At 47.9% G+C, this 19,657-nt stretch overlaps 1 protein-coding gene across 1 annotated transcript in view; it reads left to right on the top strand.

The window, feature by feature from the left end:
- Positions 1-13,807, top strand: part of LOC311016319 (uncharacterized protein) — a 558,990-nt gene extending 545,183 nt beyond the window's left edge. The window contains exons 26-27 of the mRNA XM_084013943.1: positions 1,040-1,086; positions 12,713-13,807. Coding sequence (XP_083870069.1) covers positions 1,040-1,086; positions 12,713-13,245 — 580 coding nt within the window. The 3' untranslated portion in view covers positions 13,246-13,807. The remainder of the gene's footprint in view (positions 1-1,039; positions 1,087-12,712) is intronic.
- The last annotated feature ends 5,850 nt before the right edge of the window (positions 13,808-19,657 follow it).

The raw sequence follows: 19,657 nt of genomic DNA, 5'->3' as shown, positions 1-19,657 counted from the left end.
CAGATGGACAGACATCAGACTGGATACTCAGGTGAGGACAGATGGACAGACAACAGACTGGACACTCAGGTGAGGACAGATGGACAGACATCAGACTGTGCACTCTCAGGTGAAGACAGATGGACAGACATCAGACTGGACACTCAGGTGAGGACAGATGGACAGACATCAGACTGGACACTCTCAGGTGAGGACAGATAGACAGACATCAGACTGGACACTCTCAGGTGAGGACAGATGGACAGACATCAGACTGGACACACTCAGGTGAGGACAGATGGACAGACATCAGACTGGACACACTCAGGTGAGGACAGATGGACAGACATCAGACTGGATACTCAGGTGAGGACAGATGGACAGACATCAGACTGGACACTCTGGTGAGGACAGATGGACAGACATCAGTCTGGACACTCAGGTGAGGACAGATGGACAGACATCAGACTGGGCACTCTCAGGTGAGGACAGATGGACAGACATCAGACTGGATACTCAGGTGAGGACAGATGGACAGACATCAGACTGGACACTCTCAGGTGAGGACAGATAGACAGACATCAGTCTGGACACTCAGGTGAGGACAGATGGACAGACATCAGACTGGGCACTCTCAGGTGAGGACAGATGGACAGACATCAGACTGGATACTCAGGTGAGGACAGATGGACAGACAACAGACTGGACACTCAGGTGAGGACAGATGGACAGACATCAGACTGTGCACTCTCAGGTGAAGACAGATGGACAGACATCAGACTGGACACTCAGGTGAGGACAGATGGACAGACATCAGACTGGACACTCTCAGGTGAGGAAAGATAGACAGACATCAGACTGGACACTCTCAGGTGAGGACAGTTGGACAGATATCAGATTGGACACTCTCAGGTGAGGACAGATGGACAGACATCAGACTGGACACTCAGGTGAAGACAGATGGACAACAGAGCCAGACTGTGTCTCCATCTCTGACTGAGGAACTGGGGTTCATGTTTAATGGTGGACCTGATTGAGGTCTTTGAATGTCTTCCTGCAGGGTGGACTATGGGGGACAGCAGAATCTGAGACCTGGTCTGAGGAAGTGTGAGTATGTCTTCAGTAACTCAGCTGCTCCAGATTTGAACGTGTTCATGACTGAAATCCGATGATCATGTTTCTATCAGGATGTAGCGTTTGTTTCTTCGTGGCTGTAAAGATGTCGTGTTGTCTTCACACCAAACGCCACATTTTCACACTCAATTACACACAAAGTCAACGCAGAGACACAAACGGACGGCAATTCCTGCCAGACGGCAACGGAGGCGAATACACAAAATTCACGTAGTCGTGTTTGTGTGAGTTTAAATATTTCAACTCAAGAGATAAATTCCTCTGTGTCTCTAAAGCGTCTCAGCGTTGAGATCGTCCTCCTCTCGTCCTGACGTCCCTGAATCCTAAATGGAGGAACCAGATGTTCTCTCCTGGGTCTGTGGTCCCCCAGAGGTCTAGATAGTAGCTCACATTAGTCCAGAGACCAGACCAGACTATGTGGAGAAACTAGAGACTGTCTGAGGTCCCCCAGAGGTCTAGATAGTAGCTCACATTAGTCCAGAGACCAGACCAGACTATATGGAGGAACCAGAGACTGTCTGTGGTCCCCCAGAGGTCTAGATAGTAGCTCACATTAGTCCAGAGACCAGACCAGACTATATGGAGGAACCAGAGACTGTCTGAGGTCCCCTAGAGGTCTAGATAGTAGCTCACATTAGTCCAGAGACCAGACCACAGGTTGGTCTGGTTTCAATCTTTAGTAATTTAAGGCCAAACTGTGATATTTTTAGGACCAACGATGTAATTTTGTCGTGTTTTTGTTTAGTCTGTTGATCGTCAGTGATCCAGAACAGACAGGTTGCGTTCTCACTAATCCAACTTTCCTAACGGCTCTACATATATTACACTAATTATACACATATATAGAAACCTGTTCTCCAGGCAGGACCACACGGCCTCCCACAAAGAACACCCCCACTCCACATGGCTGACTGGTCAACAGTAGTGATGTCCAAATGAAGCTTCGTGAAGCATTTTCTTTATTTTCTGAGCCCAATAGATGGCGCTCTCTGTTCAACAAAGGGTTGAAGGCCGATATATTTCCATTGCTTTCAACCCTTTGTTGAACAGAGAGCGCCATCTATTGGGCTCAGAAAATAAAGAAAATGCTTCACGAAGCTTCATTTGGACATCACTAGTCGACACCCACAGCCGCCGAGTACGAGTATTATACGAGTAATACGAGTCAATATCTGTGCTCGGATTAAATAAAAATCCTCATTGGGTAGCTGACTGTGTCTGCGTCCTGTGATATGCTACAGCCCCTCCCCTACACACTCGCAGATGTGTTGTTGTGTCCGCTCTGATCACTCACACACAGAACAGCTCTCTGTCTCTCCCTCAGTCACTCAGGTTCGCGGGTCGTTTTCCGTTAATGTTTAGGGTTTCTTTCTTCAGCTTCAGGTTTGTTATTACTTAGGTTGGTACTTACTTATGAACTAGTAGAGTTCTGGTACTTCGTTCAGATGTGGTGCCGACTCGCGTTGCGTCTCTGCCTGTCGGAGATTTTTCTTTTTCTTTTTTTAACCGTCATCTGGCTGCCTGGCTCTAACACTTTCTTGCTGTATTACGTGAAAAAATAAAGCTGGTAGTGGTATAAATATTGGAAATCAAGCTACACACACACACACACACACACACACACACACTCTCTCTCTCTCTGCCGTCGGGAGTTTTTTTTTTTTTTTTAACCGTCAACTGGCTCTAACGTTTTTTTTTTATTTTTTATTTTTACTTCTTGCACTGAGTGTCTGACACTTTCTTGCTGTATTGGATAAAAAATAAAATAAAGCTAGTAGTGGTATAAATAATATTAAGCTACACACACGCCCCCCCCACCCCCTACCCCTCCCTCTCTCATGATCAGTGATACAGAATAATGAGTGACACAGAGAATACTTCAGCTGACACTTAACCACCAGTCAGAGTTGTCTTAACCTTGCAGGACAGTGAGGGTCAAATCAGTGACAATGAAAACAGTGGCAGTAGCACCCACCTTTCCCCCACTGAGACCAACATTGCATCTGGTGATGGAGGTCCTCCTCCACCAAAGACCAAGAGGACTTCTACAGTATGGGACTCTTTCACTGTTTCTGAAAATGATCCCTCCAAAGCCATCTGTAAGCTTTGCAAGTCCAAGCTAAGCAGAGGTAGAGATGCAAAACATTACAACACAACATCTCTACATAACCATCTGCTATATGTCCATCACATGAGAAAGCCCACTGTATCAGCCACCTCCTCCTCCTCTCCTCTTCCTTCTCGGGTCACTGGTGTTCAGCTAGGTGCTGCTACGGGCTCACATTCATCTTCCTCTTCACCAATACTCACTGCATTTGCAGCAAAGCAGCCATTCTCAGCAAACCATCCCCGGTCAAAACAAATTACAGACATGATTGGTAAAATGATCTGCACTGATCTTGAACCTTTCTCTGTGGTGGAGAGGAGAGGCTTCAAGACACTTGTTGGCTTTCTAGAGCCCAGGTATAAGATCCCATCGAGGCACTATTTCAGTCGAACTGTAGTGCCTGAGCTGTATGAGGCAATGAGAGGGGAGCTGGTCCAGTCACTTAAGGCAGCTGAAGGAGGTGTCATCAACCTCACTACAGATCTCTGGACCAGCAATCACAACGCACATGCATATCTCTGTCTTACTGGGCACTGGTGTGAACGTGTAGGGGAAGCTTCAGTACAGAGGAAAGCAGGGCTGCTAAATGTCGGTGTGCTGGACATTGAGCACACATCAAACAACATTCTGTGCTGCCTTAAGGAAAAGATGAGAGAGTGGGAAGAGTCTGTTGGTCAGTCAGTCACAATACGGTTTGTTGTTTCAGATAATGCAGCCAACATGGTGAAAGCTTTGACTGAATATGGGCACATCTGTTGCGTGTCCCATACACTTCACTTGGTGGTGATCAAAGCACTGGAGAAGGCCAGGGTTGTGACATCTCTTCTCTCCAAAGCCAGGAGCATATCTGGCCATGTTCATCGTTCAAGCAAAGCCAGCGACTACATGAGCTGCAAACACAGTTGAACCTCCCCCAGCACACGCTCATAACAGATATAAAAACAAGGTGGAACTATACGTTCTACATGCTCCAGCGGCTGGTGGAGCAGCGCAGGGCTGTGCAGATTATGACTCAAGAGTCTAACATGGGTAGAGCTCCAACAATCATCTATCCAAATGAGTGGAGGTTAGCATCAGACATGCTCACTGTTCTTAGTCCTTTTGAGGAGGTCACACGGGCGATCTCAAAACACAGCGCCTCCCTCTCTGAGGTCATCCCCCTCCTGCATGGCCTGTGCTCCATCATCAGATCACTGCATGTGGGAGGTCTTGCAGCTGGTGAGGAATCTGAGGATGAATCTGATCAGTTCATGGCTGGTGATGATGATCAGGATGCCACAGTGGGGCTGGGCCAAGATGTTGCAGCTGAGTCCTGGGAAATGTTAGGTACAGCAGCAAGGAAACTGGCAGCCAATCTGAGCAGAGAACTAGAATGGCGTTTTGAACCCATTTTTGCAAACTCCACATTTCTGCTTGCCACTCTCCTTGAACCCAGATATAAGGCCAGCTGTTTTCCAAACACTGTTGATGTGGAGGCACTGAAGAGGACATTACTCCTCAGGATGGAGCTCTGTGACCCTGTGGCTCCACCTGCAAGAAACACAGAAGAGACACCTGCTACCAGCAGCACTTCAGTCTTGTCTTTCCTGCAGAAAAAGAAATCGGCCATTCCAATGAGGACACATTTACCATCAGGTGATGTGGAGGCCTACCTGGCAGATGGGGACATCAGCCTCACCGATGACCCAGTGAAATACTGGTCAGGCAAGCTTCAGTGCTGGCCCAATCTTACACGCTTTGCACTGCAGCATCTCAGTTGTCCACCTACAAGCGTCCAGTCTGAGCGTGTTTTTAGCACAGCTGGTAATGTGGTCAGTCCACAGCGTGCAAACTTAGACCCTAGCCATGTGGAACAACTGGTCTTCATCAAAGTCAATGCAGATCTGAAAAACAGCGTCGGACTATTTGAGCCGTAGAACACAGTCCCCCCCCCCCCCCCCCCCCCTCTCTCTCTCTCTCTGTCTCTCTCCCTCTATGTCTCTGTCACTCTCTTATTCACTCACTCACACACACACACACACACACACCTGGTGTGAAAAAAAAAATATATATATATATATATAAAAAAAAGATCACACTGATCATAAAAAAAATTAAAGTTAAAAGAAAAAAGTTATTGTTGAGTATGAAAACTCTTGTTCATTACATTTTACTTGATAATTGCAACCGCATGTGTTGTATTCATTGTTGCAAAACTTGTTCTGTAAATAGTTCGTTTGCTATCGTGATCAAAACCATTGATCTGAAGCTCAATGCTGATGCTGTCCTGTAAATAGTTTTCTAATCAGCAATAAATAACAATTTCTGATCAGCCCATATCAATTGCATGCTTAAAATAACATACCAGTTAAAACCTCGCTCATTTCAAGACAACCAGACCCACTTCCGGGTTAAATCCCGCCCACTTCCGGGTTAGGCCCCGCTCATTTCCGGGTTAGGCCCCGCTCACTCCGAGTACAGATACAGATACAGATAATTCATATGGTTAACAGATACAGATACAGATAATGCTGTACTCGCTCATCCCTACCAGCTGTGGCCTCTTTTACATCCGCGACCGTTAGGGTTGGGCGGTATGACAGTATTATACCGTGTGACGGTATAAAAGTGTCTACCGGTAGAGATTTTGCAATACCGTTAAAGGAGAAATCTGGTCATTTTTGACCCCATTTCCGTTGTCCTCAGGGTCATCCCGACTTATTAGAAGCAAAAAACCCGACAAAAATTGACGTTGCCTAGCCCGAGATCTGTACCTGCCTGGCAGCCTTCCAGACTCGCTACAATGCTAACCTATTGGGGCACGTTATATCTGCTTTCCTGGGCCTCAGAAAACAATTTCAAGACCTATGCAACACAGGCTGGGTCCGTACGAGACACCACGGCGCTCGTTTAGCTCAAATAGTGTTGCAAAACGACATAAATATGTGTGTTTTAGCATGAAGTTACTCACCTCAAATCACCCCGTAGACATTAGCAGAAGATAGCTGAGCGCCTGTCGTCCCTCCCAGTCACCACAGAAACGAAAACGTTTTTCACGTAGTTTTGATTTTGTATCCATAAAGAAACGACCGAGCAGTGCAGTCGTCCTGTCCATAATAAATCCATGAAGCTGTTATGTCCATATGTATGACTGTTACAACATAGCAACGATAGCTTCAGCTAGTAACGTTCCGGGCGCTCGTCCCTCCCAGTCACCGCCGAAACGAAAACGTTTTCCTCATAGTTTTGATTTTGTATCCATAAAGAATTGATTAAGCAGTGCAGTCGTCATGTCTGTAATAAATCCATGAAGCTGTTACGTCCATATGTATGACTGTTACAACATAGCAATGATAGCTTCAGCTAGTAACGTGCTGGGCGCTCGTCCGTCCCACTCACCGCAGAAACGAAAACGTTTTCCTCGTAGATTTTGTATCCATAAAGAAATGATCGAGCTGCGCAGTTGTCCTGTCCGTAATAAATCCATGAAGCTTTTATGTCCATATGTATGACTATGTTACAACATAGCAACGACTGCTTACAGCATGTCTTGCTAAATGAGTAGAAAACCTTTCCACCCGATTTGGTAAAACCCTATCCTAAGTTGAGAATCACGGTGCTTTTCGGGCCTCCAATCCAGGGACTTTAAACCTGTACCCCTAGACAGCTCTACGGCGCTTTTCGGGCCTCAAACCCACGGACTTTAAACCTAGCTGCTCTACTACTGGTCCCTGACACAGTCAACGAGATCCCAGATCTCGGTGTTTTACCAAATGGTGGAAACAACCCTCACTCAGGATTTTTTTAATTTTTTTTTTATTTTGAGTAAAACCTTTTTCCCCTGATTCAGTAAATACTCTACCTAATTTCTTTTTGATGCCTCAGATTCCTCCTTCGTTCGGACCCCGTCACTGCTCTCCTCTCCAGCCGGGCCCGCCTTGCAAGGTGTTCAGGTCCGGTAGTTGGAGAAGAGAAACAGATATTGGGCCCCACGTTGGGTGCCAAAATGTTAAAAGAATTTTCCCGTAAACGAATAAATTCACCCAAGGAGGAGATCGGAGACATAAGTCTGGAGAAAGGAAGGAAGCTGCTTTGTCTCTTGTTGGTAAGTCAGAAACTAATTGTAGATTTGGGTTTAGGCATTGTGTGTGTAAAGCTAGTGGTAACATTTAGTCTAGTATTGATAGCTTGTTGTTGAACTTCTTGTGAAGCTGTCTATGGTAAGTGAGCAATCAGCTTGTTTGAAGCCAGCTCACCTGTAGTGAATAGACTTGATTAGAGGGAAGGAGGAGCCACAGTCAGTACTTGCGGTAAATTGAGCACTTAAAAGGCTGTCACTACAGCGTCAGCTGCAGCGTCGGGCCATCAGAACGAAGACAGCTGAACAAAGACAAGGGGAGTCTATCTGTGGGAGTCCATCGAGGAAGCCCATTGAGGTAGGTATAACATCTCAACCCCCCCCCCCCCCCCCTCGCAGCCATGTGTCTTATCCCAGTCAGGACATCGCACTGGAGAAGATTTTACCGAAGTCCCTTCATTCGAGGCTGTAACCCATCCAATCTCTGCTACCCACCAATCTCCACCGGTAAGGAACTTGAAGTACTAGGGGGGCTGTGGAACTGCCAGTCTGCAGTCAAGAAGGCGGACACCATCTCAGCCTATGCCTCCCTGCAGTCTCTCCACTTCCTGGCCCTCACAGAGACCTGGATCACCCCAGAAAACACTGCCACTCCAGCTGCCCTTTCAACTGCCTACTCATTTTCACACTCCCCAAGACGAACAGGGCGAGGAGGAGGAACTGGGCTCCTCATCTCACCCACATGGTCCTACCAGGTCCTTCCTCTCGACCACCTACCCCGATCTACGCTTGAATTTCACGCCGTCGCTGTCACCATTCCTTTCAAACTCAACATCATAGTGATCTATCGCCCACCCGGTCCTCTTGGTGACTTTTTGGATGAGATGGATGCCCTCCTGAGCTGCTCCCCTGATTATGGCACACCGCTCGTCGTCCTCGGTGACTTCAACATCCACTCAGGAAAGCTGCACTCATCTGAATTCATCGACTTCTTTTCCGCATTTGACCTTACGCTCTCCCCCTCTCCACCAACTCACCGGGCCGGGAACCAACTTGACCTTGTCTTCACAAGATCCTGTGGCATCTCGGCAATCTCTGTTACCCCGCTCACCGTGTCCGACCATCACTTTGTGACTTTCTCCCTCCCCATGAAGCCCACCACATCCCTCCCCTCTACGCCTCGAATGGTCACCAGCCGCCGCAACCTGAAATCCCTCACTCCCTCCGCTCTCTCCTCAACTGTTATCTCCTCGCTCCCATCCTCGGAACAGTTCTCCTTAATGCCTACTGAGGAAGCCTCCGCTATCCTGATGTCCTCACTCGCCTCTTCTTTGGACACTCTCTGTCCCCCAATCGCACGACCGGCGCGATCATCTCCCCCCCCTCCCTGGCTGTCTGAACCTCTGCGAACCAACAGATCATTGTTGCGAGCGTCAGAGAGAAAATGGAAGAAATCGGGACAGCACGAGGACCTTGCTCACTACCACTTCCTCCTCTCTGACTTCACCTCAACTGTTTCGGCAGCTAAATCTGCCTTCTACCTGGCAAAGATCAACTCTTCTGCCTCCAACCCCAGGAAACTCTTCTCCATGTTCTCTTCCCTCCTCACCCCTCCTACCCCTCCGCCCCCTTCCTTCCTTACTGCCGATGACTTTGCAACTTACTTTACCAAGAAAGTAAATGACATCAGCTCATCATTCACGCCTATTCCCTCCCAGAAGACATCTCCCCCAACTCTCAACTCGGATGGTCTTACCAGCTTTAGCCCCCTCACCTCTAAAGACGTTCACGCACTTGTTACATCTAACCGTGCCACCACCTGCTCCCTTGACCCGATTCCCTCCTCTCTTCTCCAGGACATCTCACACGACATCTTGCCATTCCTCACCACCCTGATCAACTCCTCCCTCACCTCAGGTGTCATTCCAGCGGATTTTAAGACCGCTATCGTGAAGCCTCTCCTGAAAAAACCCACCCTTGACGCTACTGACATCCAAAGCTACAGACCTGTATCTCTACTTTCATTCCTCTCTAAAACCTTGGAACGTGCTGCCTACAACCAACTGTCATCCTATCTCTTGCGGAAGAACCTCCAAGACCCTAACCAATCAGGATTCAGGACTGCCCACTCCACTGAGACGGCCCTCCTCACTGTGACCGAGTCCCTGCGAGACGCCAAAACATCATCCAACTCCTCCGTTCTCATTCTCCTTGACCTATCTGCTGCATTCGACACAGTCAACCACCAAATTCTCCTCTCCACTCTGGCTGAACTTGGCATAACCGACTCTGCTCTCACCTGGTTTACATCATACCTGACAAACCGCACCTTTCAGGTCACATGGAATGGCTCTATGTCCAAACCCTGCTCTCTGGACACGGGTGTCCCTCAAGGCTCAGTATTAGGACCGCTTCTGTTCTCACTATACACCAGATCACTAGGTTCTGTTATCACATCGCATGGATTCTCCTACCATTGCTACGCTGATGACACCCAGCTGTTCCTCTCTTTTCCCCCGTCCTCTGACGCTCACATTGCAACTCGCATCTCGGACTGTCTGGCTGACATCTCTGTCTGGACAACTGCACATCACCTCAAGCTTAACCTGAATAAAACCGAACTCCTCTTCATCCCAGGGAAAGACTGCCCTCACATGGACCTGTCGGTCACTGTTGAGGGCATCACAGTATTTCCTTCCTCAACTGCGAGGAACCTGGGTGTAATCCTCGATGACCAACTATCCTGCACCCCCAACATCACTGCTGTGGCCCGATCCTGCAGATTTGCCCTCTACAATATCCGCAGGATTCGGACCTTCCTCACAAAGGATGCAACGCAGCTCTTGGTCCAAGCACTGGTCATCTCCCGCCTTGACTACTGCAACTCTCTCCTGGCCGGACTCCCGGCCTATGCGATTAAACCATTGCAGCGTATCCAGAACGCTGCAGCACGCCTTATCTTCAACCTACCCAAATTCTCCCACGTGACCCCCCTCCTCCGTGACCTCCACTGGCTCCCTGTTGCAGCACGCATCCAATTCAAGACGATGACACTGGCCTTCAGGGCCATCAATGGAACGGCACCTGCCTACCTTCAAACACTGGTCAAACCTCATGCCCCGAAGCGAGCACTCCGCTCCTCTACTTCAGCTGGCCGGCTGGTACCACCATCGCTGAAATCAAACAAATGTCGCTCAGCAAAGTCCAGACTCTTCTCTGTTCTGGCGCCTCAGTGGTGGAACGAACTCCCGACCAATATCAGGACAGCAGAGTCATTTGCCATCTTCCGAAAAAGGCTCAAGACTCACCTGTTCAGACTTCACCTCGACTCTACATAGCATGACCCACTAACACCCTCCCTCGACCCCCCCCCCCCCGCAAAAAAAAAAAAAAAAAACTTGGATCGTAGCACTGTTACTCTTGAAGCACTACTTTACTCAGATGAGGACCTAACACTTGTTCTATTTTTAGCTCTTACTGCATCGGCAATGATACGTCGTGGTTTCTTTGTTTCCTTCTTTTGACAAATGTACTTATTGTAAGTCGCTTTGGACAAAAGCGTCTGCTAAATGACCTAAATGTAAATGTAAATGTAAATAAGTAAAGTCGACGTCTGACTTTAATCTTGATGAAGAGGAGCAGTTACAATGCAACAACGTGTGAGGATGCTACAGAGGAAGTGCTCTAATCACTGTTGTGACTTGAGTCTTTTAAAGGCACAGGAGATAACGCGTCACTGACAGTTAACCTTCATGTAGAACAAGACATCATGACTACCAGGCCTCTGATAACATTGAGGTCAGCAATGGGGATACTAAAGTAATAAACAGTTCAACACATAAAGCTGTAACCTGAACAAAGAAAACTTTAAGACATGGGGCCCTAGTTTCGTAGACTAGGCGTAGTCAGCGCGCAGCGCACATGCGCCACGCCGACGGGGTGTGTCCGCCTGGACTTTGCAAGTTTCGTGCACCGCGCAGGCTGGCGGAGTGGAAGTTTGGCTGACGGCGCGCAGTGCGCACACGTCACCGAGACCTCACAGGCAGGTTTCCACAGTTCCAGGCACATTTAAATACAATAAATAATCACAACAAACACTATTTAATGCAACTAATTGAAACAACACGTGAATTTATATCTATATAGATTGTCCCGTCACATCTCACGTCAGATCAAAGGCGGATGGCACGCGGAAACTCAGCCTCTCGGACCAAAACATCTTCCTCTCTCTCTCCTGTTTTTTATAATATCGGCATTGTTATTATTATGATACGCACGCACAGCGCGTGATGCGCGTGGTGGGAGCGCCGGCGCTGCTTCTGTCATCGGGTTGTCAAGTGACGGAACTTGCACTGCACCTCCCCTAACGCAGTAAAGGAGAGGAGAGGAGCTCATTTGATTGGTGAAGATCTGAATCGGCTGTGTTAATCCCAGTCCACGCCTCGTCTCCTCCTCGTCTCCCACTCACGCCTTCTTCTCCTCCCTCTTTCCCACTTGCGCGGGTGGGCGAGACGGGAGGTGTGCCTGCGCGAGCCTGCGTGGTGCACGAAACTTGCAAAGTCCAGACGGACACACCCCGTCGGCGTGGCGCAAGTGCGCTGAGTGCTGACTGCACCTGGTCTACGAAACTAGGGCCCCAAGAGTAGAATAGGTTGGAGCTGGCGGGCTTTCAGCGCAGTGTCGGCGAGGCTTTTTGCCACGAAACTTCCGCTAAGCCAAGCTGAATCTGTGACGCCTGCCTCCCCCTGCTGCGCCGCCAAACCCATCTTGGCGCAGGCGATCCACCAAACTGCCAAACTGACCGTGCGCAAGGCTGCGCGTGTCGAAACTTACATTACGCCGGCTCCGCCACCCTGCGCCGCCCTGCGCTGCGCCACGAAACTAGGGCCCATGAGGTTATACAAAATTCTTATAACAACTTGTATAGTATTCAGTTAGATAGGCCACTTGGACTTAGTGTATGTTTCTTTGTTTATTCTTAATAAACCCCTTATGAACATACTGCTGTCTTTATTAATGCTGTATAAGGATGAATGATATCAACCTCTTCTCTGTGAAGAATTCACAAATCCTTCAGCTGTTTGTACTCATATTCTAATAGTTATTAATTATTGGCATTTGAGTACAAACTCCTTAATATTGAGACTGAGTATTGATATTAATAATTATCTATTAATAACTGAATCTGCTCCTGCTAGTTCCCCAACACTGTGTTTTTCTCTGTGATCCAACAAAACACACACCACTACACACCGGTGTCCTATTTATCAATGAAATGTATGACGTGACCCATCACCATCAAGTTACCGCCCCCTTGTGATGTCATATACTAATACCCAAAGTATATTTATTAAGCTTTCAAAACACACACCAAAAAACACCCAATTGTCTCCAACAAAAACCTTTAGCTGCATTGTGTTTGTTCTCTCCATCAGATGTCTGTGAACTGGAACTGGACACAAACACAGTCAGCAGAGAACTTAAACTGGACGACACCAACAGGAAGGTGACAGGTGTGTCAGACGACCAGTCATATCCAGATCATCCAGACAGATTTGTCTCAGAGCCTCAGCTGCTGTGTAGAGACGGTCTGACTGGTCGCTGTTACTGGGAGGTCGAGTGGAGAGGACTGGTTCATATATCAGTGAGTTACAGAGGAATCAAGAGGAGAGGAAACGACTCTGGGTTTGGAAGTAATGATCAGTCCTGGAGTCTGAGTTGTTATGGTGGTGGTCGTTACTCTGTCTATCACAAAAACAAGCAAACAGACATCTCCTCCTCCTCCTTCTCCTCCTCCTCCTCCTCTGGTGTGGTAGCAGTGTACTTGGACTGTCCTGCTGGCACTTTGACCTTCTACAGAGTCTCCTCTAACAAACTGATCCACCTCCACACCTTCAACACCACATTCACTGAACCTCTTTATCCTGGGTTTGGAGTCTGGGATGGATCAGTGTCTCTGCGTCTCTGAAACTGTTCACAACAAACACAAAGCAGTGCGATACATTCAGAGTCGATGCAAAGACATGAATGAAAAAAATGCAATTTGTAATCCTTCTTGTACTTGTTGTAAATGTATTAATGCTTGTGTAAATGTACTTAAATGAATGGAGTATATCGGACGGCTTTGTCTTTAGACTGAACCTTGTCGTGTTGAGGAACATGCATTAGTGACTGGAGCAAATAGTTGCTGTCTAGTGAAAACCATCAACATGAAACACAGAGCACACACAGATTAGAATAGAAAACATCATGTGTTTAACAGATTACAAATAAAAAAAACATATATTAAACTCTTTCTTCATTGTTGGAAAGAATGCTCCTGCTAAATCCACTGAGGAATTATAAACTATGATGATGCTGCAGCTGTGATTTTCCATTCATCAACGCTTTATAACGCTTGCTCTTGGGTGATGTTGGTACTTTGAACATCATGAGGGTGTTCTAGTCCTGCTGTATGTGAAAACATGTACTGGGATAATTTTTGTTATGATATGGAACAATAAATGAAATTGCATTTAAAAGAGAATAAACTGTTCTTGAACTGATATTTGGGCAAATATTATGAAAAAGAGGTTTTCCCTGGTCTCTACACCTATAAACTGGTCCTCCCTGAGCCTGTCAACTCAACTCATTTGCATAGACGGAACTCTTCTGATGATAGGAGATATCCGAGAGGGGGTGTTTGGCCAACACGGTCTCACCCCTTGCCGTCACATACTGCCGTTTGGTCATTTAGCCCTGACGTCCTAAGCCGACGTTGAGTGGGGCCCCTCTTCGTCGCTTGGCACCGTAAAGGGTCATCCGATAGATTTGAATGCAAATCCCTCATCTTCGTATTTTGACGGAAAGGGGTTAGCCATCCAGCGTTTTGCCTGCGCTGGAAACATAAATTTTCGCGGGGCAGAAACCAATTGCTACCACGTCTTATTTTTAAAAAAGTGTATCTACATTAAAATGACATTTTAAGACTGTACTTTTTCATTAAGATTTATATTTTTGCGCAATTTTGTGCAACGTGTCACTGTGTGCGACGATCCCAGACACCATTGCCCAGCATGATTTCACCACGGTAAGTAGAACAGTCAAATAAGCAAGGGAAATTAATAAGCATTTACACGTCCAAAATGAAGTTATGGCAAAAAAAACATTGTCGTGTTGATTTCGAACCCCACTGTAAGAGCTGTATTAGAAATACACTGACATAATGCAGCTCTTTGTTGCGTCAAAATAAAATGCAAAGTAGCTAGCCAGGGCCTCTGCTAGCTAGCTAGATTAGCTAACTTGACCTCTTGGTGCTAGTTCATTGATATTGATTTGGACGTGTACTTTTGGCGTTGGCAGATATTTGTGACAAGTTACATATGTGTAACACGTTTGTACCTCATTTATGCGCCAGCTAAATGTTGTGTTCAGGGCTCAACATTAATTTTTTTACTTTTTTTTCTTGGGCAGTTATTCATATTGTAATTTGGTGATCTATTCTATTTTGATTTGGTTTTCTCTTTATCTGCAGGTTCCTTTATCCCTGTCCATCCATCCATCCATTTTCTTCCGCTTATCCGGTACCGGGTCGCGGGGGCAGCTGCCTGAGCAGGGATGCCCAGACTTCCCTCTCCCCGGACACTTCCCCTAGCTCCTCCGGGAGGACCCCAAGGCGTTCCCAGGCCAGCCGGGTGACATAGTCACTCCAGCGTGTCCTGGGTCTTCCTCGGGGTCTCCTCCCGGTGGGGCATGCCTGGAACACCTCCCGAGGGAGGCGTCCAGGGGGCATCCGATACGGATGCCCGAGCCACCTCAACTGGCTCCTCTCGATGTGGAGGAGCAGCGGCTCTACTCCGAGCTCCCCCCGTGTGATGGAGCTCCTCACCCTATCTCTAAGGGAGCGCCCCGCCACCCTGCGGAGGAAGCTCATTTCGGCCGCTTGTATCCGGGATCTTATTCTTTCGGTCATGACCCAAAGTTCATGACCATAGGTGAGGGTAGGAACGTAGATTGACCGGTAAATCGAGAGCTTCGCCTTTCGGCTTAGCTCTCTCTTTACCACGACGGACCGATACAGCGACCGCATTACTGCAGCCGCTGCACCGATCCGCCTGTCAATCTCGCGTTCCATCCTTCCCTCACTCGTGAACAAGACCCCAAGATACTTAAACTCCTCCACTTGAGGCAGGAACTCCCCCCCGACCTGGAGGGAGCAAGCCACCTTTTTCCGGTCGAGAACCATGGCCTCAGATTTGGAGGTGCTAATCCTCATCCCGGCTGCTTCACACTCGGCTGCAAACCGCCCCAGGACATGCTGGAGGTCCTGGCTCGAAGGAGCCAACAGGACCACATCGTCCGCAAAAAGCAGGGATGAAATCCAGTGGCTCCCGAACCAGATCCCCTCCGGCCCACGGCTGCGCCTAGAAATCCTGTCCATAAAAATAATGAACAGGACCGGTGACAAAGGGCAGCCCTGCCGGAGTCCAACATGCACCTGGAACAGGTCTGACTTACTGCCGGCAATGCGAACCAAGCTCCTACTCCGGTCATACAGGGACCGAACAGCCCTTAGCAGAGGGCCCCCGACCCCGTACTCCCGAAGTACCTCCCACAGAATGCCACGAGGGACACGGTCGAATGCCTTCTCCAAGTCCACAAAACACATGTGGACTGGTTGGGCAAACTCCCATGAACCCTCGAGCACCCTGCGGAGGGTATAGAGCTGGTCCAGTGTTCCACGGCCAGGACGAAAACCGCATTGTTCCTCCTGAATCCGAGGTTCGACTATCGGCCTAATTCTCCTCTCCAGCACCCTGGAATAGACTTTCCCGGGGAGGCTGAGAAGTGTGATCCCCCGATAGTTGGAACACACCCTCCGGTCCCCCTTTTTGAATAGAGGGACCACCACCCCGGTCTGCCAGTCCAGAGGCACTGTCCCCGACTGCCACGCGATGTTGCAGAGACGTGTCAACCAAGACAGCCCCACAACATCCAGAGACTTGAGGTACTCAGGGTGGATCTCATCCACCCCCGGTGCCTTGCCACCGGGGAGCTTCTTAACTACCTCGGTGACTTCAGCCCGTGTAATGGGTGGATGAACCTCTGAGTCTCCAGCCTCTGCTTCCCCAATGGGAGACGTGTCAGTGGGGTTGAGGAGATCCTCGAAGTATTCCTTCCACCGCCCGACGATATCCCCAGTCGAAGTCAGCAGCTCCCCACCTCCACCGTAAACAGTGTTGGTGGAGGGCTGCTTCCCCTTCCTGAGGCGCCGGATGGTTTGCCAGAATTTCCTCGAGGCCGACCGATAGTCCTCCTCCATGGCCTCCCCGAACTCTTCCCAGACCCGAACTTTTGCTTCAGCGACCGCCCGTGCTGCAGCACGCTTGGCCTGCCGGTACCCGTCAGCTGCCTCGGGAGTCCCCCGAGCCAACCAGGTTCGGTAGGACTCCTTCTTCAGCTTGACAGCATCCCTTACTTCCGGTGTCCACCACCGGGTTCGGGGATTGCCACCACGACAGGCACCGGAGACCTTACGGCCACAGCTTCGAACAGCCGCGTCAACAATGGAAGCAGAGAACAAGGTCCATTCGGACTCAATGTCCCCAGCCTCCCTCGGGATCTGGTCATAGCTCTCCCGGAGGTGGGAGTTGAAGACCTCCCTGACAGAGGGTTCCACCAGACGTTCCCAGCAGACCCTCACAACACGTTTAGGTCTGCCAAGTCTGTCCAGCTTCCTCCCCTGCCAGCAGATCCAACTCACCACCAGGTGGTGATCAGTTGACAGCTCAGCCCCTCTCTTCACCCGAGTGTCCAAAACATACGGCCGAAGGTCAGATGACACAACCACGAAGTCGATCATTGACCTCCGGCCTAGGGTGTCCTGGTGCCATGTGCACTGATGGACACCCTTATGTTTGAACATGGTGTTCGTTATGGACAAACCGTGACCAGTCCAGTATCCCTGTCAAGCATCCTAATATACATTCATTCATAACATAGAGAAAAAGGCACTTTTAAGAGCCACATTTGTCTTGTATCTTGTCTTATTTGTATTGTTTATTGTCTTGTTATTTCTCTCTCTCTCTCTCTCTCTCCCTGTCTCCCCCTCTCCCCTACTGCCTCTGAGTGGTGGTTGCGATATCCCTGCAATCCACTGAAACTGTACAGGTTGGGATCAGAAAATATACATATATATATATTTTTTTTTTTTGTCATTCATGGATAGAGACTGGCATATCATAACTAGTTCATGCACCAAATGAAATGTGCAGGAGTCTGCACAATATAGGCCAGCCTATATTAGCTATGAATGCTGTTGGTATGAAGTAATCAAACTTCACTTTTGTGAGGAATGTCAGTATTCAAAGATGGTTTATTACTACAGGAAAGCAAACAGCTCGCTTTCTGGCATCTTCCTGTTTCACACTTTTTCTGCACTTATGTCATTAAGTGCATTACTTGCAAACATCCAGAGCTAGTACTACCTTTGATAATGTTAGAATAGTGATAATAATAATAATAATAATAATAATAATAATAATAATAATAATAATAATAATAATAATAATGGATTGGATTTATATGGCGCTTTTCTAGATACTCAAAGCGCCTGACAGGGTTCCGGGTTCCATTCATTCACACACAGTCATACCGGTGGTAGTAAACTACGATAGTAGCCACAGCTGCCCTGGGGCAGACTGACGGAAGCGTGGCTGCCATTCAGCGCCTACGGCCCCTCCGACCCCCACCTCAAACACACAGCAGTCATACACATTCACACGAGGCAAGCTGGGTGAAGTGTCTTGCCCAAGGACACAACGACCATGACACAGTGACAAGAGCGGGGATCGAACCGCCGACCCTCCGAACATTGGCCAACCCGCTCTACCAACTGAGCCACAGTCGCCCACAACTTAAGCTTAGCCAACTGGTGTATGACAGATGCTAATATTTTAACTAGCTGTGTCTTTCTTCAATATGTGCGTTTGTACCCTTGTATGATATTTCATATTTATTTATTTTGTGTGTGTGTACATTTCAGAATGCCGAAGCCAAAATTCAGACCCTGCCCAAGCTGCCAGGTCCGTCAGCAGGCCAACAGGAAAACCTGCAGTGCTTGTTACACCATGCTGCCAAACAAGCGTATTTTAAAGACGGAGCACATCAATGATGACTGGGTCCAGGGGGTCATGAAAAATAAAAATGCATCACGGGTCGTGGCCTCTGCCCAAATTGCTGTAAGTAAAAATGCTTATACTACATTAATTGAGTGGGAATCAATATTAAGCACTGCATGAAAAGTCGGATTTTCGTCCCTGTAAACGCCCGAAAATCTCCCTAATTTTCGGGAGTTAACGACAATTTACAGGCTGCGAACGCCGCGTTCGTCTGTGCCGAAAATTGTCGGAAACGAACCACAGCGAAGGCTCTAATTAGCATATGAATAGCGGCGAAACCCCGCCTGGCCAGAGATGGCTTGAATATCCTCACTCAGGATTGGATGAAACCACTCGTTTTAAACAAGTATAATCGCTCGTGATTGGTTGGCAGATCTGGTCATTATAAATGTAAAGCCAACCCACGTTGGTAGATCTGTCACTATTGGTCAACCTGATGAGTCATTATAAATGTAAACCCCACCCCCGTTGGCAGATGTGTTACTATTGGTCACACTGGGTCTTTTAAACAAGAATAATCACTAGTGATTGGTTAGCAGATCGATCACTATATATATATATATATATACATATATACATATATACATACATACACACACATATATATATATATACATATGTTTATATATATATATATGTATATTTATACATACACACATTTATTTTTATTTATTTATATATTTATAAATATAAATATGAATGAATTAATTGAGGAAAGGAAAAATTGCCAGTAGGAAGTATTCAAAGAAAGAGCTTTATTGACAACACAACACACAACTGTACAAATTTGCCCACACAACAAACAAATGAACTGGCGACATTCTGTCCGAATTTGGTCAATTTTACAGCCGCCTGCGGTGCGTGGCCCTGTACTTGGGAGTCTTCTCTAATCGCGACTGTAGAGTCGCACAGAGCTCGGTGAGCTCCTGGCTACGAGAGGATGGAGGTCGCACAATCCATCCAGACACCCCGCCAACGACGCCGTCCTCCTCATCAGACATCATGTCTGTGGTGGCGCACTTCCAACGGTCCGCCTCATCGCCAGCAAGCACACTCCGTCTCGCTTCCAGCAGCTGTAAAACAATCAATAAAGACAATCAGTACTGCGCGATGCACTGCGCATGGACACAACACATCTATTAATGCACCTGAAAATAGGTTTAGGTAGGTTTGGTCACATTGACCAAAAACGGATCTAATAAGTCTTACCCTCTTTCTCCT

This window comes from Eutrigla gurnardus (assembly GCF_963514095.1).
Source record: "Eutrigla gurnardus genome assembly, chromosome: 7".
Taxonomy (NCBI): Eukaryota; Metazoa; Chordata; class Actinopteri; order Perciformes; family Triglidae; genus Eutrigla; species Eutrigla gurnardus.
The sequence above is the reverse complement of the archived record's forward strand: the minus strand, read 5'-3'. Positions and strand labels throughout refer to the sequence as shown.